This window comes from Lynx canadensis, chromosome A1 (genome assembly GCF_007474595.2).
Source record: "Lynx canadensis isolate LIC74 chromosome A1, mLynCan4.pri.v2, whole genome shotgun sequence".
In the NCBI taxonomy this organism is placed as follows: domain Eukaryota; kingdom Metazoa; phylum Chordata; class Mammalia; order Carnivora; family Felidae; genus Lynx; species Lynx canadensis.
The window spans coordinates 140,055,906-140,080,302 of record NC_044303.2 but is presented as its reverse complement, the minus strand read 5'-3'; the positions used below and the strand labels follow the sequence as shown (position 1 = coordinate 140,080,302).

At 36.0% G+C, this 24,397-nt stretch overlaps 1 protein-coding gene across 2 annotated transcripts in view; it reads left to right on the top strand.

Moving 5' to 3' along the window:
* The window catches only part of CERT1 (ceramide transporter 1), a 103,635-nt gene that overhangs the window by 3,086 nt on the left and 76,152 nt on the right, over positions 1-24,397 (top strand). For both annotated transcript variants that reach the window (XM_030323246.1, XM_030323237.1), the window contains exon 2: positions 3,009-3,143. In XM_030323246.1, coding sequence (XP_030179106.1) covers positions 3,009-3,143 — 135 coding nt within the window. The remainder of the gene's footprint in view (positions 1-3,008; positions 3,144-24,397) is intronic.

The window sequence follows — 24,397 nt, the reverse complement described above, 5'->3', positions numbered from 1 at the left end:
CACTTCTTAAGCACATAGGTTCCAAAAATACTGGATAGACAATAATTCTAGGTGGTTATAACAATATCAGGGTGGATCATTGATGAGAAAAGATTCATGCCTTAGTGGGAATTGAGAGCAACTAAGCCTGGATAAAATAAATCTCATCTAACTTATTATGAATTCTCTCAATCCTTCAAGGTTTACCTTATCTTCTATTTCCCCACATACCAAACTGTTGGCTGAAATTCTATCCACCTTTAGAGTTTATCTCAAAAACTATTTTTACCATGAAGCCTTTCTTTATTTTGCCAACCATTTCAGATCTCCTTACCTTGGGTTCCCATAGTTATTTTATTTGTAACTTGTTCTGACTCTTACTGTAAATGATTTTTTTTTCCTCTTGAAATTGTGCTTGCTGAACTCTTGGGAACAGAAATCTTTGATTCTTCTGCTGTGTCTAGCATATTGCTTTGTCTTTGTTAGTTGGGGAAGAGTGAGGAGACGTTATGAGAAACCAAAACTCTACCTTCTAGTTGTGATAGTAGGAGCTAACATTTACTGAGTAAAGGGGCCTGAAGCTTATGTAATTTAATGGGTTCTCTATAAAAAAGTATAAAATTATGGCACACAATTGCTGGGGCCCATTCTGTCACTCTGGAAGAGGTCTGTTCTAGTGAACTGCACTGAAGCTTAAGCTTCATTAGCTCTGCGTAACTCTGTCTCCAACTGAGAAAATACTTTGTGCCTGGCAGTATTCTAAGTCTATTCTTGTTTAATCTTGACAACTTTAAGAGGTAAACTTTGACAAAGAAACAGTAAGCAGTTTGACCACAGTCACACAGTTACCAGCCCTCTGAGGGGCAGTAAGTGGAATGAGGCAGCGTTAAGGTATGCCAGTCTAAATAATTTGTATTACAGACAATGGGGAGTTGTCCACATAAGTTTTGGAGCTAGAGGTTCATTGAGATTAATATGTGAGATAAGTAAGCCTATGTGCTTAATAAGTAAAATTATGTAAGTTATGAAATAAAATGCAGAAGATATTAGAGGTAAGATTCTTAAGCCTTCCCAAGAGCCTAGTAACCTGATAATCATTGTATTAATTGAAAATAGAGAAGAAGAGCCAAATGTAAGGGTTTTATATGAAGGAAAGATGAATAGGAGTTGATGACAGGCTATAGACATTGACAAGGACCAGTATCTGTTAAAACTGTAGTAGAGGCATTCATGATTTTTTTCAGCCATTCAAATAATAGGGAAAGGAACTAAAGCACAGAGAAGTTAAATAACTTGTCAAAACTCGTCACACAACTAATAGAATCTATCTGATTTTGTATATTCTGTTCTGTCCACATAGTACAGGAGCACTGAGCCAGGTTTGAATATGAATCAGGCTGCACAAATACCAGTATAGCCAAGGAAATAGAAACATAAGGAGGAAAATGCACCTTATAAGAGGAGATGAATTCAATTTTACATGTAACCATCATTATTTCAACTCATTGTGTAATTTAATGGTAAGTCACAGGGAATTAGAAATAAGGAAATGGTGATTAGAGAGCTCAGAGGAGAGAATGTATTAAATTGCTAACATAGATAAAATCTTAGGGAGGGGTTGTAATGATGAACCTTAGAAGATTTAAGAGCTGAAATGTCTCAAACATACTGAGTAGGAAATAGAAAAGTAAAGATTTCTCAATGGGTAAAGAGCCTGAGCCAATGCAATATATTTTTAACAATCCATTTTGAATTAGTTTTTGGCAGATAGTTTTGGAATTAGATAGTTTTTGGAATTGTCTTTACATACATAAAACCCCCAGAGCATTAAAATATGCAAAATCAAGAATTCCCATAGAGGTTACATTTCCGCCTTTGCAAGATTATTGATTGTGATCTGTACTGTGCATCAAAACTTTAGCAACACAGAAACCATTTGTAGGTACTAGAAACTGATAATCCAAGTATGTTTTTGAAAACTAGTTTTTTTAATACACAATATATTATTACTCTTGAATTTAAAAAGTAGATATTCAGAGAAACTTGGAAAATGAATGAACTTTTAAATATGTAGCATTGAGTTCTGTGGGGGAAACAGTAGAGTTGATACAGACTTTTAAAGATTAATGATCTTGTATTTTTACTTTGATGTGGTCATAAATATCATATATGTTCATATATTAGTAACTTATAACCAAAGTAGAATTTGGCCATGATTAGCTTCATACTTCTGGACAAAGCTTCATGCAGTACTTGGTGTAAGAGAATGAGAGGCTACATAACCAGACTTTTCTGTTGAATATGTTAATTATGGCAGGGACAAAACAATCCAAGTCTCATGAAGTTGCTGAGGAGGGGAGGATGAAGCACACAAATGAAGAGCAGAATTTTTAACTGAAACAGTTTTATTCCTCAAATATTAAATGGAAGAGAATACAATATGTATTTGTAATTTTGTAAAAATTACTAAAAATCATATCTAGAAAATCTCAACTTTTCACTTTCTACAATCATTTTTTTAAACGTTTATTATTTTTGAGAGACAGAGCATAAGAGGGGGAGACACACACACACACACACACACACACACAGAATCTGAAACAGGCTTTAGGCTCTGAGCTGTCAGCACAGAATATCCTGTTTTATGAAGTGCCAGTTCGTCTTTTGGCAATTTTTTTAAAGTTTAGTTGAGAAAGAGAGCACGTGAGTGGGGAAGGGGCAGAAAGAGGAGAGAGAGAGAGAGAGAGAGAGAGAGAGAGAGAGAGAGAGAAAATCCCAAGCAGGCTCTGCAGAGAACCCAACACGGGGCTTGAACTCATGGATTGGAGATCACGACCTGAGCTGAGGTCTGACACTTAACTGACTGAGCCACCCAGGTGCCCCATAATCATTTTGTTTATAATTAAGTTAGAGCTTTTCACATTTTGGTTTTAAATTAGATTGTTTGTTTCAGAAAGTTTGGATTTCTAAAATACTGACTTTTATATTTTGTTTTTCTTTTCCCTCGCACCCCATCCCCTTACCTCTAGTGGACAAACTACATTCATGGCTGGCAGGATCGTTGGGTAGTTTTGAAAAATAATACTCTGAGTTACTACAAATCTGAAGATGAGACAGAGTACGGCTGCAGAGGATCCATCTGTCTTAGCAAGGCTGTCATCACAGTAAGTTCCTATTCTTCATTCAACAAGTATTTATTGAGCATCAGCTATACACTAGGAACTTGTTTAGGTCCTAGGGATATATCTGTGAACAAAACAAGTAAAGATCTTGCCTCTGTGGAGCACAAAGTCTAATACTTCTTTCCATAAAGTTATTTTACAGTGTTTATTACTAGATACTATTACTTTATAAAGACGGGTACTATATATCTAGTTGTTACAGCAAGCCCTTAAACAAGGGATGCAGAAAAAAAAACATTTGAAGACTTCATATCTGATGAGATAATGACAATTACATGGTAGGTTATTGAAAAAGGTAAAGCAGAAAACTAAAAAAAAATGTATCTTAACATTTTAAAATTTTAACTTAAAATATGCAAATTTATATTCATTTGCCAGCTTTTTGATGTAATGCTAACACCATCTCTTCAAATGTGAAATTGAGAGAAGTACTTGTAAATATATCCATAATGCATGATTTGCAATTTCCAGTTTTGATTTCTCTAAAGTGAGATAAATGCTTAAAGATAGTTTTGAAAGACCTAAGTATAGGATCTTCTGACTTTTTTATGTTTTCCTTAATATTTTACAGATGTCTCACCTTTGTCTAATTCAATACCTTTTTAAAGAATGACTCACCTTTATTGAGTCATTCTACTTAGTTTGCATTCAACTTAGTTTACATAGAAACAACCCTCTTTTTGCACTTGTATTCCGTAGACTTACCTAATATTAATTAAGTTATGCAAGGATCACAAGTAAACTGGCATAAACAGGTTTGGGAACAACCAACTGATTTGTTAAACATAACTCAACCTGTGAGATCAGAAGTGCCTAAATATATTAAAAATAGCCTACAATTTGAGAGTAGTCAGTATGCCATTATTTAATAAAAGTAAAAAAAAAGTGTTGGCTAAAACAGGTCTGTTAAATGGAGGTCAGTTAAGGGAACTGTTGTCTTAAAATCCAGAAATGGGTATGTTAAAACTTAATGATAGATTATACTGATACTTTCAAAGAGAATTCACATTATGATAAAATTTATATTGCTTGTAAAAATAAAAAGTATACTTTGAATCTGTGTCGATTTCTAAATCTGACTCAGGTATGTATATGTTACACATTTAAGGGAAATCCTACAGTTTTTTTCTGGTTTTTTTTGGTACATTCTGCCCCTCATATATGTTCAAAGTTTGAAAACAAACTTAGTTGAGTGTTGAGTGGGAAAAACCTATAGAGGAATTGTTTGTAAGTATTGAGAATGAAACTACTACTCTCCATTTTTAGGGACAATTTTAAAGAAATATTTTGAACATATAAAAGCTCAGTATTTATTTTGACTTGTATGTTGTACATTATGGTGTATTTTGAAGTCGTTTCTAGTTTTGTATTTTGGGGTTTTATTTCCCTTGAGATAGATTATTGTATATGCTAGAGGACAGAACAGTGGATAGAAACGTGTTTTACAATCTTGAAATGTCCTTCCTCCAGTCTTCCTATCCTTCCTTCTTTTGTATCTTGTCAGATGCTTATTAACTACTACACTTTGAAAATAAGCTGTTGGTTGATGTGAAAATGGGGAGGAATGAAACTTTATCTTTATTGTTTACTAAATAGTAGTATTCCTAGAGTACTATGCTTGTTTCTGTAGAGTTAAATATAGTTTTGAGTTATGAACTATGGTAATAGTGTGTGGCTTATTGAAGGAAAAAAAGTTTTAGTAAATAATTACATTGCATCTACTCAGAAAAAAAAAAAAAAAACCTGTTCTTTGTAGTTTTGTTGTTGTTTTTGTTGTACCTATATTTGTCTACAGATCTTTCATTGTGGTATAGGGTCAAAGAAATGGGTGGGAAAATGAAACAATTTGAAAGAGATGAGGAAGGAATCTAGTGGTGTTCACTAAGCTAAATAGTGGTAGGGAAGGTTAAAAAGATGAATGAGGCAGCAAATTCTGAGTGGTAGTCTTAGAGACCGTGAAACAAGTGGTAAGGAGAAACACAAGCATTTATATTCCTGAACTCCTTCAACTTTCAGTCTTTTCCTTGACTGTGGGTTCACAGGTTCACTGTTCCATATATCAAGGAAGTTATAAAATACAACTGAATTCTATGAGTTTCTGACAATGAAATTTACAAATAGAACATGTACTTGAGTTAAATAACAAAAATGTAATACTAATTATCTCTGTTAAATAGGTATCCTTTGCTTTTCTTAAATATGGGCTATGATATATATCACTTCACCTCTGAAGACAAAAAATAAATGGCAGTGTTGAATTTGCTCACATGGCATCTTATAAAATAGACAGTATTCATATGTGGAGAAATCTGGACTTGAATCGTGACTTTGCTATAACCTTAACATACTACTTATTGGTGAACCTACTATCTGAGCCCACCTTTTCTGATAGAACCTAATTTATTGTTAAATTCGCTCTTATTTTATTTAACAATTAAGTCATTCTTAATTATTTTAATCATGTTCTTTAGCTTTGTGATAATGAATTGAGTGAAATACTTTCAAGGAACAAAATATTTCCTGGGAGAATTTGTTACTTGGAAAAAATTAATGTGAAGGGATTGAAAGCAGTGGGTAAGAAGAAAAGCAATACTTTTTTCACTTTATGAAAAATGAACTATCTGTATGTAGAGTAAATGATTATAGAAAGGTAAAGTTGAATTTCAGAATTATAATAGTTTATTTATAATTTATTTGCTTAAGATCCAGTCTGTGCTACAAAACTAGCCATGGTAGGTGTTCAATATATGTTAATTGTATTTCTTCAATCAAAAACAATGTTTATGGAATATTTAAACTGTTCTTTATTTTTATAAAGTTCTGTTTTTAAATAAAACACTCCTGATAAAAAGATGTAATCTGTGGCATGAAAAAGTGAATGTTTCTCTTTGCTCTTAGTCCTGCACTCAAGGAATAAAGTTAAATTTCTGGTGTTTTCTTCCAATAATTTGTATGCCCATACAAGTGTTTGTATGTTTATGTCCTTCATTTTTATTTACACAAATAGTATCATACTAAATCTATTGTTCTTTACCTTATTTTCTTTTAGTATGACTTGGACGTGTTTATTACATTCTGTTGAATTGTATGGATGTACCATATCTTGTTTATATGCCTCCTCCCTTTTTTTGGACATGTAGAACATATCTGATTTTTTACTGAATGACTATTGTAGGAACAAACTTATTTTAAAATTTCTTTATAGTTACTGTCAAATGGCTCTTTCAAAAGAGTACCACTTTTCACTCTTACCAATAATGGATGAGTGTCTCTATTTCCCCATACCCTGAAGTATTGAGGAAGTTAGGTTTTGGCAAATGTTAAAATATTTGTCAATCTACTAGATAAAAATAGTACCTTAATATTTTAAATTGCATTTTCTATTTATGAGATTGAGTACTTTGTATGTTTATAGCTCATTTATATTTCTTTTTCCTCTTCCAATCATTTATTCATCTCTTGTTCTCTTTTTTTCCTTATTGATTTATAGAAGCTCTTGATAACATGATAATTGGCCATTTATCATATTTGTTGCAAATATTTTCCCCAATTTGTCATTTGTTTATTCTTACCTTGTTTTATAGTCTTCTATAGCCTTACAGAAATTATAATTTTTTACATACTCTTACTGACCTTTCCTTTATGGCTTCTGCATTTAGTTATGTTTAGATAGGTATTTCCTACTTCAGAGACTATATACAATATAATATGTAATTATATTTTCATGTAAAATTTGTATTTGAGTTTTATTCCTGTGGGAGTTATTTTAAGCCTAAAGAGTGATAGGGGAATTTAGTTTTTTTATTTTTCTTCAAATGACTATGTATTCTAATGCCATTAATTGAATAATTCACCTTTTCTCCACTGGATTGAAATGTCACCTTCACTATAAATTCCCATGTGTATTTGCAGTTGTTTCTACACTCTCTTCTGTTCACTTGATTTGTGTATTCCTTCTCTTTGTACCATGTTTAAAATTATAATACTAATAGTTTGTCAACCAACAATTCATGATCCTTTCATGAAGATAAAAGAAGTGGTTTGTTTGTATTTACTGAGATAAGATATTTTGGGAATTAGGTAGGTAGAGATATTTGGTATAACAGAAATAGTAAGTAATGTCTTTAGAATTGGTTTGCCTAGGGTCTGTAGTCCCAGGTCTCACCTTAGGTATTTGCCTTTGTGTACCTGAAACTTTGTAGAACTTCTTTAATTACCAAATGAATGAAATTCCTATTACTGTTAGAGGTTGGTTATACGTAAGTTTATCCACCAATTTTATGGTTTAATATTTTCAGAAGGAAAACTGAAAGATAGTGAAAATGTTTATGGTTAGATTTTTAAAAATTAAAGCCAAATAGTTCTTAGGTACATAGGGTTGGAGGAGAAGTTGAAAGATTCTGGCAGAATTAAAGAAGCCAATAGAGATGTAAAAGCAAGGGAAGGAAGTGTTCAAAATTGAAGAAAACTATAAAACTAAACAAAAAAATTTAAGTGTTAAAGAGTAATTAGATCTAAAAAATTTTTTTTAATGTTTACTTATTTATTTATTTTGAGAGAGAGAAAGAGAATATGCATGTACCAATAGAGGAGGGGCAGAGAAAGAGGGAGAAAGAGAATCCCAAGCAGGCTCCATGCTCCACACAGAGCCCAGTACGGGCCTCGATCTCATGACAGCAAGATTGCAACCTGAGCCAGCATCAAGAGTTGGACGCTTAACTGACTGAGCCACCCAGACTCCCCAAAAATTATAAAATAAGAAATTATGATACAGAATAATGTTCAGCAAATTAGATATCACCAAAGATGAGTAGTGCCATAAACAATCATTCATTATACAAGGAACTCCAGATTAGTGAGAAATTAAGTAGTTGGCCTTTTATCAACTGTGTAATTTTGCTACATTGAACTGGTGGAAAGAGGAGGGTGTACGCAAGTATAAGCATGGGATAAGATATTAGTTGATAATTCTCATTCTAAGAACACTCACGTCTGAATTTCTAAAAGAAATTAGAATCTTAGATTATTAAGACAATAATAAGATATAAGATAATAATATAAGATAATAATAAGCTATTCAGTTCATTTGGAAATACTATCTTCTATCTTTAGATAACGAGTGTAACTCGTATAATGTAACTCAAATAATTCAAATGTAATAGGAAATATTTAAAATGTTTGGTAAAAGGTTTTTGTAAGAAAAATATAAAAAAGTATATCTATTGGAATGTAGGCCCCAAAATGTCAAAATAATTTGCTCAGAATTATATAATTACAGAATGTAATTTGTTTGCTAGGGTTACCATAACAGAGTACCACAAACTGTGTGGCTTAAACAACAGATTTATTGTTTGACAGTTCTGGAGACTAGAAGTTGGATCAAGGTGTTATCAGGGTGGGTTCCTTCTGTTGCTTTTGTTGTTTGTTGGCTATCTGGCATTCTGTTTCTTGTAGATGCAGTTCTCCCATGTTTGCTTTTATGTTCACATAGTGTTCTCTCTGTGGGCTTATTCATGTCCAAATTTCCCCTTTTTATAAGGACACCAGTCATAATGAATTAGGGGCCTAGTCTACTCCAGTGTGACATCATCCTAACTAATTACATCTCTGCTACCCTGTTTCTGAGTAAAGTTAATTTCTAAGGTATGCAGGCCTCAGCATACATTTCAAGCACACAATTCAACCCATAATACAAAATAATCTGAATTAAGACTGTAACACAAGTCTCCTGATTCCCATCTGGTGTTATTGTATCACATGTCATGACATAGGAAAAAATGTATATGTGATGCATTTTATTTTGTGTAAGACTTGCAGGAACATGCCTGTTAAATATTTATAAAGTAGCTCTTTAAATTTGTGACTTAGTATTAATGCCTTCTCTTAAATCTCTATAATAAATATAGTCTGTATTTTAGCCTTGAAGTTTCCATAAAGCAAGAAATATACAAAATTTTCTAGATTTCCGTGCTTAGAACAGCAAGGGGCTTGTTTTCTTAATTTTCCTGAAGGTCTTTTAAGCTTCACATACACCAGTTTTTATTTAGTATTTTTATTTACCATTATATCTTTTTATTTTTAATGTTTATCTTATTTTTGAGAGAGACAGAGCGCAAGCTGGGGAGGGGCAGAGAGAGAGAGAGAGACAGATAAAGTAGGCTCCAGGCTCCGACCTGGCAGCACAGAGCTTGACATGGGGCTTGAACTCACAAACTGCGAGATCATGACCTGAGCCAAAGTCAGACGCTTAGCCAACTGAGCCACCCAGGTGCCTATTTAGCATTATATCTTAATTTCCAAAATGCTTATTAACATACCATTCATGGTCTCTGAAGTCACACCAGGGTTTACATTTGGCTCTTCTTACCACCAAAGTTACCTTCGGGTAGGTTACTGAATTGCTCTGAGTTTGACCTTCCTTACCTGATTAAAGATGAAGGGGGATAAGATCTAACTATGGGATGATTATGTGTATTAAACAAAATAACATAAAGGTGCTTGTCCAGTCTTGACATAAAGAAGGCACCCAGATTTCTTTAAGTTTACTTTGTGAGATACTTATATTTAAAAGAAAGTCTGCAGTTAAAAAAAAAAAAAGGAAAAGGAGAATCTGGCAAAGCCTTTATTAAGGGAGAAAAAGATGCAGGTGACTTATTTGAGTCAAGATATGTTTCACCTCCTATTTCAACATATTCTCATGCATTTCCTATGACCACTTTTCTTCCACCTACTGGCTCTTTCTTTCTCTGTCTCTTCCTTTCTGTCTTTCTATAATGCATATATATAAACACGTTAAGTTTTTATATGCTTTCTGCATGTTCCTGACAGACTTTTTTTCCCCTTGTTCTATTGATTATTTTTTTTTAAGTCTTGTCATGCCTTCTTAAAACTCAGATTTATTGAGGTATAATTTTCATCCAGTAAAATTCACCCCCTTTACGTATACAGTTATAGCTTTCATCAATGTATACAGTCATGTAATCACTATTACAATCAGGATATAGACAGTTTCCATCACCTCAGAAAGTTCTCTCCTACCCCTTTGTAGTCCATAGACTCCCCATCCCCACCCTCTGGAAATCACTGCTCTTGTAGTTTGGCCTTTCCCGGAATATTATATAAATGGGATCATACAGTAAGTATAAAGCTTTTGGTGTTTGTTTTTTTTACCATAATGCTATTGAGAGTCATCCATGCTGTTGCATGTATCCCTAACTTGTTCCTTTGTATTATTGAGTACTATTCCACTATGTAGATGCACACAGTTAATTATCCATTCACCACTGAGGGATATGTGTTTGTATCCAGATTTGGACTGCTATAAGTAGGCTGCTGTAAATATTCACTATTCACTATGCAGCTGTTTGTGTAAATATTTGCTTTTATTTCTCTTGGGTAGAAAACTGAGAATGGGATTGCTGGGTCATATGGTTAAGTGTATGTTTAACTCTAACTGCCAAACTGTTTTTCAAAGTGGCAGTACCATTTTATATTCCTACCCAGAATGCATGTGAATTCCAGTTGCTGAACATTTTTGTTGGCACTTATTTTTTACTTTTTGTTTTTTTATTTTAACCATTCTAGTAGCTATGTAGTGATACCTCATTGTGGTTTCACCTTGCATTTTCATAATAACTGATGTTTTACATCTTTTCATCTGCTTGTTACTTGTATCTCTTTGGTGATATGTACATTCAGTCTTTTGTTTCTATTTGTCTCCTTTTCAATTACTTGTTTATTTATTTATTTAGAGAGGGAGAGAGAGAATGAGTGGGGGAGGGGCAGAAAGAAAGGGAGAGAGAGAGAATCCCAAGCAGGCTCCACACTATCAGTGCAGACCCCCACGTGGGACTCAAACTCATGAACGATGAAATCATGACCTGAGCTGAAATCAAGAGTGAGACAGTTAACTGACTGAACCACCCAGGTGCCCTCTGTTTGTCTTCTTAATATTAAGTTTTGAAAGTTCTTTAAGTTTACCAAATACCATGACTTTTATCAGACATAGGGGTTTTTTTTTTTCAGACATGTATTTGGCAAATATCTTCTCCTAGCCTAACAGACTGATTTTTGTCACTATCATCAGAAAATAAATCACATTTAAAATATATTTAAATGTAGGACACCTGGGTGGCTCAGTCACTTCAGCATCCAATTCTTACATATTTTTTTGATGTTTATTGTTTACTTTTTAGAGAGAGAGGCAGAATGCGACCAGGAAATGGTCAGAGAGAGAGGGAGACACAGAATCTGAAATAGGTTCCAGGCTCTGAGCTGTCAGCACAGAACCCAATGTGGGGCTCAAACTCATAAACCATGAGATTGTGACCTGAGCCAAAATCAGATGCTTAACTGAGTGAGCCACCCAGGTGCCCCAAGTGTCCAGCTCTTGATTTCATCTCAGGTCACGATCCCAGGATCGTGGGATTGATCCCCACATTGAGCTCTGTGCTGAGTATAGAGCCTGCTCAAGATTGTCTCTGTCTCCCTCTGCCCTTCTCCCCTGCTCTCCCTCTTGCTCTATTTCTAAAATAATCATATTTGAATGTATATTTTGCTGACTTTTTTTTTTAATGTTTATATTTGAGAGAGAGAGAGACTGAGAGTGAACAGGAGAGGGGCAGAGAAAGAGGGAGACACAGAATTCGAATGGGTTCCAGGCTCTGCACCGTCAGCACAGAGCCTGGTACGGGACTCAAACTCACAAACCATGAGATCATGACCTGAGCCGAAGTCAGACACTTAACCAACTGAGCCACCCAGGCGCCCCTATTTTGCTGACTTTTTGCTCTGATTTCTTAGGAGCCCTTGAAGGCTATCTATTTCCCAGTATAATTTACAAAGATGCTGGCCCTATTATTAGATATTAAATACATTATTTGTACAGAGGTGATATTTCTTTTTTTTTTTTTAACTTTTATTTTTTAGTTTGGGTGTACAGGGGTGCACTGTTGCTTAATTAAATTGAGAAAGCTTTAGGGGTGCCTGGGTGGCTCAGTCAGTTGAGCGTCCGACTTCAGCTCAGGTCACAATCTCACGGTTCATGAGTTTGAGCCCCACGTCGGGCTCTGGGCTGATGGCTCAGAGCCTGGAGCCTGCTTCTGATTCTGTGTCTCCCTCTCTCTCTGCCCCTCCCCCATTCATGCTCTCTCTCTGTCTCAAAAATAAATAAACATTAAAAAAAATTTTTTTTTTTTTAAATTGAGAAAGCTTTAGTTTTCAAATTACCTGCTTATACCTCATCATGTAGTGAATTCACTGGTACTGCCGTTGAGCTGCTTCTTGGGAGTGATTACTGTGTAGGCTTGACTTTTGTTGTTTCTTCACTGAAGGAAGAAGACCATGGCTGATAAAGAATGAGATGTTCTCTTGGTCACCACATTACAGAATATATATTCTGCAAAAATTATTTCTTTTAAAAATATACTTAATCACTTAAAAAAGAAAAAGTCACTTACAAATTGATCGTAAGGAACCAAGAGACCCAAGAGGCTGTGATGAGTTGAAGCTCATCCAGAAATTAAGGTGGTCTCTGAAATGATAATGTATTGAGAGCAAGGGACAGGGTTGGGTAATGATTTCTGAAACTTACACATAAACCCAGTTTCATGAAGTGAAGTTTTCTCCTGTTATGAAAGATGTCAAGGAGTTGCATTTGGCTTTTTAAAAATTAGGAAATTCAGGGCTTCCTGGGTGGCTCAGTTGGTTGGGTGTCCAACTTCGGCTCAGGTCATGATCTCACGGTTCGTGAGTTCGAGCCCCATATCGGGCTCTGGGCTGACGGCTCAGAGCCTGGAGCCTGCTTCGGATTCTGTGTCTCCCTCTCTCTCTGCCCCTCCTCTGCTCATGCTCTGTCTCTCTGTCTCAAAAATAAATAAAACATTAAAAAAATTAAAAATTAGGAAATTCATCACCTCCACTTTATTTCCTTGCCCATAGTAAATGAATTAAAAAATCTTTAACCTGAAAAGGGAGAACAGGAGAGGAGACAATAGAAGAGAGCATTTTAGAAGCTGAAAAACTGATGGACTGCACAGTAAATTAGTAGATCCTAGAAATCCAAATCCTAAGTTATCATTTGAAAAAGTTAGGAACTAGATTTACATCACAATAATGTAATGCTTTAGCAGTACCAGATACCTCTTGAAACAAGAATTCGGAGATGGAATTTGATTAAAAAAAAAAAATACAGAGGATACATTGATTATCAGTTTAAGAAACACTTGTATCCCCAGATTTTTCTCTCCCAACTGTGCAGTTGGGTGATTGACTTATCCCTGTACCAACCTGACAAAGAGGAGAGGTTTATTCTATAGAGAGAAAAAAATAGTGCTCTCTAGGCTGAAGAGTGGGGAAATAGGCAATAGAAACTATTGAAATCAAGGAATGATACTAAATAGAGGTGATTAAGGGAAATGTGCAAAGTGGGTGCTGAGACCTTAACTTTACCCCATTCCCCACTTGGCTACCCATACACTAGGTGACAGATATTCTCATTGAGGGCAGTAAATTGCTGGGGACTCCTAGAGAATCTGACCAGCCCAAGAGGAAAGACCTAAAGATAACATCAGAACTTCCCCAACAAAGTAGCCTAACTGGATTATCCAGCAGTGAAGCTCATCTTTGATAAACTAACCATGCATAACTTTACACATTCCAGTCAGCTTTGTAGATCCCCAGCTCTTAAAAATGAACGGTTAAGATCACCAGGCATATGAAGTTTCCAGTATGAAAGAGATCAAGAGAGTAAATACAAGACTAGGTAACAAACTATTCTAATATTCCACAAAAATAAAGAAGAAAGTTTGTTTTCTCTGTATTCTCAGAGATGAGAGCATTTGGAATCATGAAACAAAAATGTACACTATAAAAAAGAAAAAGAATAAAACAGAGCTATTGTAAATTATAAATATGGTAGCAGTGATTTAAAAAAATCAGAAGGGTTAGAAGATAGAATTATAAACATTTCCCAGAAAATCGAGAAGATAAAGGTAGTGAATAGGAGAAAAGATAAAATTGAAGGAATGATCCAAGAGTTTTAACATTTGAAGAGTAGAAACTTCAGGAAGAGAGAACAGAGAAGAAAGGAAACATCAATAAAAGAATACAAGAGGGGCGCCTGGGTGGCTCAGTCATTTGAGTGTCCGACTTTGGCTCAGGTCATGATCTCACACTTCGTGAGTTCGAGTCCCGAGTCGGGCTCTGTGCTGACAGCTTGGAGGCTGGAGCCTGCTTCCAATTCTGTGTCTCCCACTCTCTCTGCCCCTCCCCCGCTCATGCTCTGTCTCTCTTTCTGTCTCTCTTTCTCTCTCAAAAATAAATAAACATTAAAAAAAAATAAAAATAAATAAATAAAAGAATACAAGAAAAATCCATAGAAGTAAAGGACGTGAGTTTACACATTGAAAGGCCAGCATAATAGATGAAAAAGGACCCATTATTAAGGACATGTCATTGTAGTGAGTCAGATCACTGGGAAGAACGAAGATCCTGGATGCTTCCAGAGGGGAAAAACAGGTCACAACAAAGGATAAGGATTCAAAATGACTGTGGACTTCTCAAAAACAACACTGAAAGCTAGAATGCAATGTGCCATGCCTTCATTCTTCTGAAGAATTATTTTCAACACTGAACTCTTTATCCAGCCAGACCATTAAACAAATGCCAAAAGGGCAGATAAAAACATTTTGAAATGTCTCAAAACATTTACTTGTTGCAGCATTTAAAATGTCTTATTTTACAGATACATGCTCACATATCTACAGATGAAATGATAAGTTTAGAATTTACTTCAAAATAACTCATCTGGAAAGGCTTGAATTGGTGGAGGGTATAGATGAAATAAGAAGGGCCAGAAATGTTAATTGTTAAAGCTGAATAGTGGTGTGTGGGGTTTATTATCCTATTCTTTATTTTTGCATAGGTTTGGAAATTCCCATAATAAAAAGTAAACTTACAAATGCACATACTACTACAAAGCTTTCTTTTGGAAAATGTGCTCCATGAAAACAAGGAAGTATTAAATAAAAAGGAAGATAGGGCACAGAACATTGTTCTCAAAGTATGATCTCCAGGCCAGTAGCATCAAAGCCAACTGTGAACTTGACAGAAGTGTAGACTCCCAGGCCCAACCTCCGATCTAATGAATCAGGAACTCTGGCTATGAGGTTTGGTATTCTGTCTCAATGATTCTGATGTATACGGAAGTTTGAGAGCCACACTTAAAAAATAGCTGTGCTCAAGTAAAGAATGGATATCTAATTTCTCTTAACAGCTTGTTCTCTGGACTTTGATATTTGATCTGACATTTTTTTTTTATTTAAAAAAAATTTTTTTAACGTTTATTTATTTTTGAGATAGAGAGAGACAGAGCATGAATGGGGGAGGGTCAGAGAGAGGGAGACACAGAATCCGAAACAGGCTCCAGGCTCTGAGCTGTCAGCCCAGAGCCTGACGCGGGGCTCGAATTCACGGACCGCGAGATCATGACCTGAGCCGAAGTCGGCTGCCCAACCCACTGAGCCACCCAGGTGCCCCTTGATCTAACATTTAATTGAATGGAGTCATTATACATAAAGGCAGAAGAATTCCTATTAGTTGTGCTATTGGTGCTAGCAATCTGAATGGACAATGGATGTGAAAGGTTCAGACTTTGGTAAATTGTTAAGTCAGGTAATTGTCTCAGAAACGGACTAGTTATGAGTTGAACAGATGAACATCTACCATATGTCAATCTGACTGCTGGTCCGAATGGCATCTTGACATTTTCTGCTAGCATTGTTCATTGAATTTTCCATGATCTAAAATGTCTTTTTCCCTCCTCCACTATCAAAAGCCTGTTTTTTCTCTGGGCCCAACCTAAGCCACAACTTTTCAACAAACCATTGCTCATCTTTTTTACTTAACTGTAAGATTTTGTAAAAAGAAAACATAGACTCTGGTGCACCTGGGTGGTTCAGTTAGTTAAGTGTCTGACTCGATTTCAGCTCAGGTCATGATCTCGCAGTTCATGAGATCAAGCCCCCGCGTCAAGTTCTGCACTGGATTATCCAGTAGTGAAGCTCCAGAGCCTGCTTGGGATTTCTCTCCCCACCTCTCTCTGCCCCTTCCCCATTCTCTCTCTCTGTCTCAAAATAAATATATAGACTTAAAAACAAAATAAAACATGGACTAAGCAGCTGTTATGTGCTAAGCATTATGCTAGGTGTTTTACATGTTACCTCCTTTAGTCATCATAATAATCTCCTTATAACCTAACTAAAGATTAACATATATTTAGCCTTTTCATATGCGTGCTTTTTTCTTGGTTTGTGCCTTCGATTTTTATTTCAAGAAGAATGGTAATTGACCACTTCTATTTCATAGTACAAGGATTTCCATTAGCCCATTGGTTCCCAAACGTCATTGTGCATCTAGAAGGCTTGTTGAAACAGATTCCAGTTATATTTGTAAGTTTTATGTAAAAGTGAAATTTTTTTGAAAGACATGAATATTTTCAAATTACTGAATTGTTTTTGATACTTAGAAGGCTTGGAAAGAATTAGTTTTAGAAGCCAAGTTAAGGTCATTAAGATATGCCTTGATCATAAAGTAATTATAATCAGGGGCACCTTGGTGTCTCAGTCAGTTAAGTGTGTGACTTCGGCTCAGGTCATGATTTCATGGTTTGTGAGTTTGAGCCCCACCTTGGGCTCTGTGCTGACAGCTCGGAGCCGGGAACTGCTTCAGATTCTGTGTCTCCCTCTCTCTCTACCCCTCCCCAGCTCACACTCTGTCTGTCTCTCTCACTCTCAAAAATAAAGATAAAAAAATTTTTTTTAACAAAAAAATTATTACAATCAAATAACTTCTGGCAAAGTTTTGTAACATTCCAGTAATGTTATCATTATGTAAATGCATCTTCATGGTTCTACTATCAAATTATTTGAATAAAAGTTCCTTACTGGGTGGTTTTTCCCAGTACCTAGCACAGTACCTGTGTGAAAACCTGTCAATTGACCTATAGCAAATCTTTATATATATATATATTTAAGTTTTTATTTATTCTGAGAGAGAGAGAGAGAGAGAGAGAATTCCAAGCAGGCTTCGCACTGTCAGCACAGAGCCCGATGCAGGGCTTGATCCCATGAACCATGAGATCATGACCTAGCCAAAAATCAGGAGTTGAATGTTAGCCCACTGAAAGAATTAGTACCTAAATTTCTAATTTTTTTTAATGTTTATTTTTGAGAAAGAGAGAGGGGCAGTGTGTGAGCAGGGGAAGGGCAGAGAGAGAGGAAGACACAAAACTTGAAGCAGGCTCCAGGCTCTGTGCTGACAGCACAGAGCCTGACCGCGAGATAATGACCTGAGCCAAAGTTGGACGCTTAACCAACTGAGCCACCCAGGCGCCCCAGTATCTAAATTTCTAAAGTGAAATGAAGTATTTCAGGCCCAGGGAAGAAAAGAAAATGCATTACACTATCCTTTCTCTGCTGGGCTTCAGGCTATCTTGGGTTTTGAGGTTTTGCATGGTCTACCTTTTTCTTAAACTTCGTTTCTTACCAGACTCCCTCCAGTCATGCTACACTTTTAGTGTCTTATCTAAGCCTACTCTTTCCTACCCATAAATATTTATATGTGCTTTTCTTGCTGTCTGGAATGTTCTTTCTTTCTTCCTTTGTCCATTCCATTACTTTCTTGGAAACCTTGGCCTACCTGATTAGATTACTTTAAAAAAAATTTTTTTTAACATTTATTTATTATTGAGAGAGAGAGACAGAGCATGAGCATGGGAGAGGCAGAGAGAGGGGAGACACAGAATCCGAAGCAGGCTTCAGGCTCTGAGCTGTCAGCACAGAGCCCGACGCGGGGCTGGAACCCACAAACCACAAGATCATGACCTGAGCTGAAGTCGGATGCTCAACTGACTGAGCCACCCAGGTGCCCCTGATTAGATTACTTTTAATATAGGCTTTTTCAACGTAATGTACCTTTCTATTTATGGCTTTTACAGTTGAAGTTTTACATTTCTTGTGTGATTGATTTGGTTAACGTGAGTTCTGCAAAGTTAAGAACCATGCCTGTTTATCCTCGGCATTGTATCCCCAGTGCCTTGAATAGTACTTGGTAAATCATAGATGTTCATAAATATTTCGTTGGTTGGTTGGGTTACATGGATAAATAAATAAACATGAAAGGTTTAAATCATGGTTGTCCAATAAAAATATGTTAGTCACATATACAAGCCATATAAGTAATTGAAAATTTTCTAGTAGCCACATCAAAAAAGGAAAAACAAGTGAGATTGATTAATTATATTTTATTTAACTTAATATATCCAAAATATTGTCATCCTAATATAGTCATAAGAAATTATTACTAAGATATTTTACATTTTGTTTTTTACCAAGTCTTCAAAATCCAGTGTGTATTATACACTTACAGCTCATTTAGTTCAGACTAGCCATACATGACTAATGACTACTATATTGGACAGCACAGGTTTCAATGTCAAAGCATATTAAAAATTAAGAAATTGGGAGCTGCCTGCATCATGGTCCAGCCTTTATCTCAGGGTAAATTTTGAAAGCAGGATTTTGTTTATTCAGAAATTCCCAAAATTGAGATATATCAAATCAGTGTGTTAAATGAAAAGAATTGAAATGAATACTTAATACTTACAGTTTGCTTACCTATATATTTTCTTTAAGATTTGCAAGTTACGAAGGGAAAATACAGTCTTGGAAAAGACATCATGCATTTGAGGGCAGTGAGATTATTCAAACTGACCTTGTCTAAGAATCTTTTCTTAGGTTCTGCTCTCTTAAAGTAACGTTTTTATTAAGTGGCTTTAATTATTTTAGCATTTTTTATTGTAGGATGAGTCTGGGAAGGTTCTTCTCACAAAATATTACTGTATTTTAATGAGTCTGATGCCACCAAATTTAAGATGCACTGTTATTTTATATGTCACATTGCCATTTCAAGTTGATACCATTTGAAAGACATCCTTATTTCAGAGACAAAATTTGTTTGTGTGGCAGGGAATTTTATAATGGGTGAAATGAGGTATTTGAGTAGAAATCTCAAAGAGGAAAATGAATGTGGTAAGAGGTGACATGGTAGGAAGCAGCAGTTGTCAAGTTCCTCCATGGCTAGTTGAAGGAACTGTAAGGAGGCCTGTGTGACTGGAGGCCTGGATGGTCTGTAGACAAGGGGAAAGTAGTAGGAAAAGAAGGCAGAGAGGTATGCTTCTGATTCTATAGAGCCTTGTGGGTCCTTGTGAGGACTTTGACTTTGTATGCGAAATGAAAAGGGAAGTTATGGAAGTCTGAGCAGTGGAGTGATTTGATCCTTGTAACAAGATCACTTTTGGCTGCTTTAAGAATAGTTTGTAGGAGGAGGATGGAAGCAGGAAACCAGAATTAGGCAGCCCTAAGAAATTATACACATAATCCAGGTGAGACATAGCAGTGGTTTGGATCCAGCTAGTATTGCTTATTAGAAGTGAATGGATTCCAGATTTATTTTGGAGGTCCAGCTGACAAGGTTTGCAGATTTGCTGATGAATGCCTTATATGATTCAGTGAAATGAGTCGGATGATTTCAGGTCTAAGCAACTGTTGGTTACCATTTATGGAAATGTAGAAGCCTAGAGTTTGGTGAAGCAAATCACATGACCAGTTTTTGATGTGTTGAGATTCCTCTTAAATAGTCAGGAGAAGACACAAAAGAGGCAATTAAGTAAGAGTTTGGAGGTTAGGGAAAGAGGACCTGGCTGAAGTTATAAATTGTGTGTTTGTGGACACGTGAATGTACATGTGTCAAGTGGTATGTGTGCAAATTTATCTTTTGATCCTCATATCATTGACTGTTTCTTCAGAATTCCCTCCCCCACCAACCCAGTATGTTTAATTTTTGATTTTAATGTTAGTGGTTTTGTAAAATGTTAAATGATATTTGCTAAACATTTGTCAAATGTGTGACTCTTGGTTAACAGTGGGATAGAAAGAGGAAGGTTGTTAGGAAAGAGACTTTTTTGTATCATTTTTAACTTTTTACTTTGAAATAATTTTATATAAAAAGTTGTAAGACTAATGTGATAACTCTTGTGGACACTTAGATTCACCAATATTTTAATGTTTCTTTTATCATGTTCTCTAGACACATGTACACATGCCTTATATCTTTCCCTGAGTCATTTGAGAGTAGGTTTCATATATCATACTTCTTTTCCTCTTAATACTTCAGTGTATAATTTCCAAGAGCAAAGATATTCTCTTTGCAGGTATAACCATAATATAGCTGGCAAATTCAGGACATTTCATGTAGTAATATCTTTTTTCTAATTTAAAGTCTGTATTCCAGTTTTGTCCATTGTTCAGCAGTATCCTTTGTAGCATATTTTTTCCCTTCAGTACAAAATCCAGTCTACAGCGTGTATTGCATTTAGTTGTCATGTTTCTTTTAGTGTCTTTTAATCTAGACCAATTAGCTCCTTAGCCTTTCTTTGTCTAGTGTAACATATTTTTGAAGACTCTGGGCAAGTTATTTTCTAGAATGTTTTTCATTTAGGACTTGATGTTTCTTTGTGATTTGATTCAGGTTATGCATCCTTGGCAAAATACACTAAAATGATGTGGTGTCCTTCTCAGGGTATATCTCACTAGAGGTACAGATATCTGTCTGCTTTTTTTTATATGTAAATGTTATGGTTAAGATTTGAAGGGTGGGGAGGTGGACGAGGGTTCTATGACTTAAAAAGAAAGTTGGAAAAAACATTGAATTAAGCTTGGTTCATTATTCGCCACTAAACATCTTCCAACTTGATTCTCCTCATTTTGATTCTCTGCTAAAACTTTCAGATTATCATGATTTTTCTGGGTGGAATTCTTACAAGGAATGCATTTACCAGAAAATGGAAATGTCTGCTTACCATAGCATTTATTCCTCCCTGTAAATCATATGATATATTCATTGATACCTATGTTCATTGATAGTTTCTACATTTACATAGCACTATTTTCATTCCTTACACTGGGGACTCTCCCAAGATCATACCATCTATGTTAGATTCTGAATATAGCCAGCTGGCCTGCTTTAATGCCTCTGTCATTGGCCTGTACAAGTGATGATAATCTTATGTGGTCCACTTTGAACATTTTGTTGAATATCTTTTTCTTTTCACTTTAAAAAAACTTTAAATTTAAAATAATTGTACTTACACAGAAACTTACAGAAATGGAACCAGAGGTTTTATTTATCCTTCATCCAGTTTCCCTGCATCGTAAGATCTTACATAGCTGTAGTACAGTTCAAAACCCAGAAGTTGATATTGGTACAACCCACAGACCGTATTCACATTTTACCAGGTTTACGTGTACTCATTTGTGTGTATGTCTCTGTGCATGCATGCACATGTGTATGTAGTTGTATGCAGTTTTATCACTTGCAAAGATTCTTGTAACCACCATTACAGTAAAAATAGAGAACTGTTTCATCACCACAAAGATCCCTCATTCTACCCCTTTATAGGCTCTTCTATCTCTCTCCTCTCCTTCCAGCCTTCTCTCTCATTCCTAACCCCTACAACCACTCATCTTTTCGTCAGTTCTGTACTTTTATCCTTTTGAAAATTTTATATAAATGGAATCACACAGTATATTACCTTGTGAGATTGGCTTTTTTCCTCAGTATGAGTAAGATGCACCAGGCTATTGAATATGTCAATAATATGTTCCTTTTATTGCTAAGTAGTATATGTACCATAGTTGTGTAACATGAACTAGTCAAAGGACATTTGGTTTGCTTGCAATTGAGGGGCTGTTACTAATAAAGGTCTCATGAACAATGATGTGCATGATTTTGTGTGGACCTTAGTTTTCTGAATTTTGGTCTCCACATTCAGTAAATAAATATTTGTTCAATGTCAGTCACTGTCCTAGGGCCTGAATTATACTGGTGTACCTATCAGGGACTCTTGTATACAGTCTCTAATCACATATGTTTAATCACATATGTATGTAATCACACATGCCTGAACAGTATGTTTGGGCTCACATTTTATGTGTGCTTTTGTAACCTCTTTGTATCTTCCCACATATTAAGTTGTTCACTTTCCAGACTTTGGAAATACTGTTTTTGAATGGATATCTTCAACTCCATTAGGAAATGAACATTTGCCATTTTTGGACTGCTTATTGTATCATTCAGATGTCCACTCATGGAACCAGAAATCGCTGTAGATTTTTCAGCAGAAAGTGTTTAGAACTAAACAAAAGAAACACTTTGTGGGTAGTGCATAGGTAGTAACTGCAGGAACCAGCTTTTATTCCTTGGGTCAGAGGAACGAAGGGACGAGGTTGGGGTTATCTGAACTTAGAAGTTGGAGGGAGAGCCCCGCCGAGTTGGGAGTTGGACTTCTGAAGAGAAAGGGTTGCCCACTGGTGCTGGTACCAGTATCCCAGGAGCCTTTTGGGACTGAGGCTTAAACCTCTGAGTTGAAAGGACTGCCTGGTTAGTACTTTCAGAAGCTGAGACTCAGGCATCTGGAGATGGGAACACTGTTCATCTGCTATCTCAGAAGCTTAGAGGAAATGCACTGTGACATCTAGAAGAAGGATTATACCCAGTGTAGTTGGTATTAATATCTTAGTAGTTTGAAGGGGAATGCTGTAGAGCTCCACTTCACGTATCTAGTAAGTGGCCCTTGCACAGTTGATGCTGGTACATCTGAGGTGGCCAGCTAGTTCAGGGGGTTCTAAAAGAGGCTGGAGCCCGGAACTGACTACCATTTCCAGGACTAAGGACCTTTGCTAGACAAATGTTGATGGAAACAGTATGTAACAAAAAACACAGGCTTTTTCTGCCTTCCTCCTGGCTTCCAGTCTCTGGCTAGAATGGTGCCCATACTGAACCAACAAAGAAGACTAATAGAGGTAGAAAAGTATTTTGCCGTATCCCAGTCCCAGTAGCATAAAATAGTATAGAAGGGTGGATTTAAGAGAGCCGATATGGTTAATAAGAAGTGGCAAGCTCATTATCAAATGAGCTTTTAAAGAATTCCCTGCTATGAGTCTGAATGGATCTTCTCAATGAATCTGCAAAAGCCAGAGTCTCATTTTCCCCTCTCACCCTAGCATCCCTCCAGCCCATCAACTCCCCTTGTTACATGATTATACATATTATGTTATATATTATTACATATAATATGTTATTGTTATGTATATTATACATTATACATTATTAATGCATTATATATTATATGCATTATATGTTTTATATGTTATATATTATGTGTATTATGTTATTACATATTATACATATTACATGTGAATTAGGCCTAGGTAATCAGGCTGCTGATACATACCCTCCCCCACCTCTACTGCCCCTTGTCTCCCCCAGCCCTACCTTGATTGTGAAGCAGGATCTTAAAGAGAAGCAATGACAGAAAGTTTTTCTTATGATAATATTGGCAACTGCAGCATCCAGTTTCTGGAGCAGCAGTGCCACTAGTGGCTTCCAGGGTCCAGAAGAGGAAGTGGCCTGTCTGTACAGTTGACACCGTGGGGTGCAGTCTCAGAGTTCTCTCTCTTACCTAGTCTCCCCTGGCTCCTTTCCATTTTCTGACCTCGTTTATTTATATTTCTTAGCAATATGAGCTGCCTGATACTTTCAAAAGAAACTTCTTCAGTGAGCAAGCATCAGTTTCTCTTATTTGTAATTTAGAGCAATGTTTGATGTATTTTATTTGAATCTGGTAGGCTTTATTTATTTTCTGTTTGAACAAAGATATTTTAATATTTTGCATTTATTGGTAAAAAAAAATAGATGCTCAGCTTAGATAATTTTGTCTTTAACCTCAGGGAGCATTGGACAGGATATCTGGCAATGAGTAGAATAAGGGTGAAATCTCGACTGTGGTGGTACTAGGTGGCTAAAACTAAACAGAAAAACCAGCCAGGCATCTTCCTGACCAACAGAACCTGACAAAGGTTGTGGTACAACCAGGGCTGATGGAAAATGAGTAGGGAATCCACAGAGGAGAAACCAGAGAAGGGCAACTCAAAGTTGTGTAAAAAGTCTACCCAAGTCTCTGGTTAACTCCTAAACAATGTATGTGGGAGACAGATAGAAAGTAGTCTTAAAATGTGATCTGAGTCACTGCCACCATGGGAGAGATGTGGGGGAGCTAAAGCTGCTTTCAAGAACATTTGCCATTTTTTTAACTGTAGGTACCAAGAGAAGGAATGTAG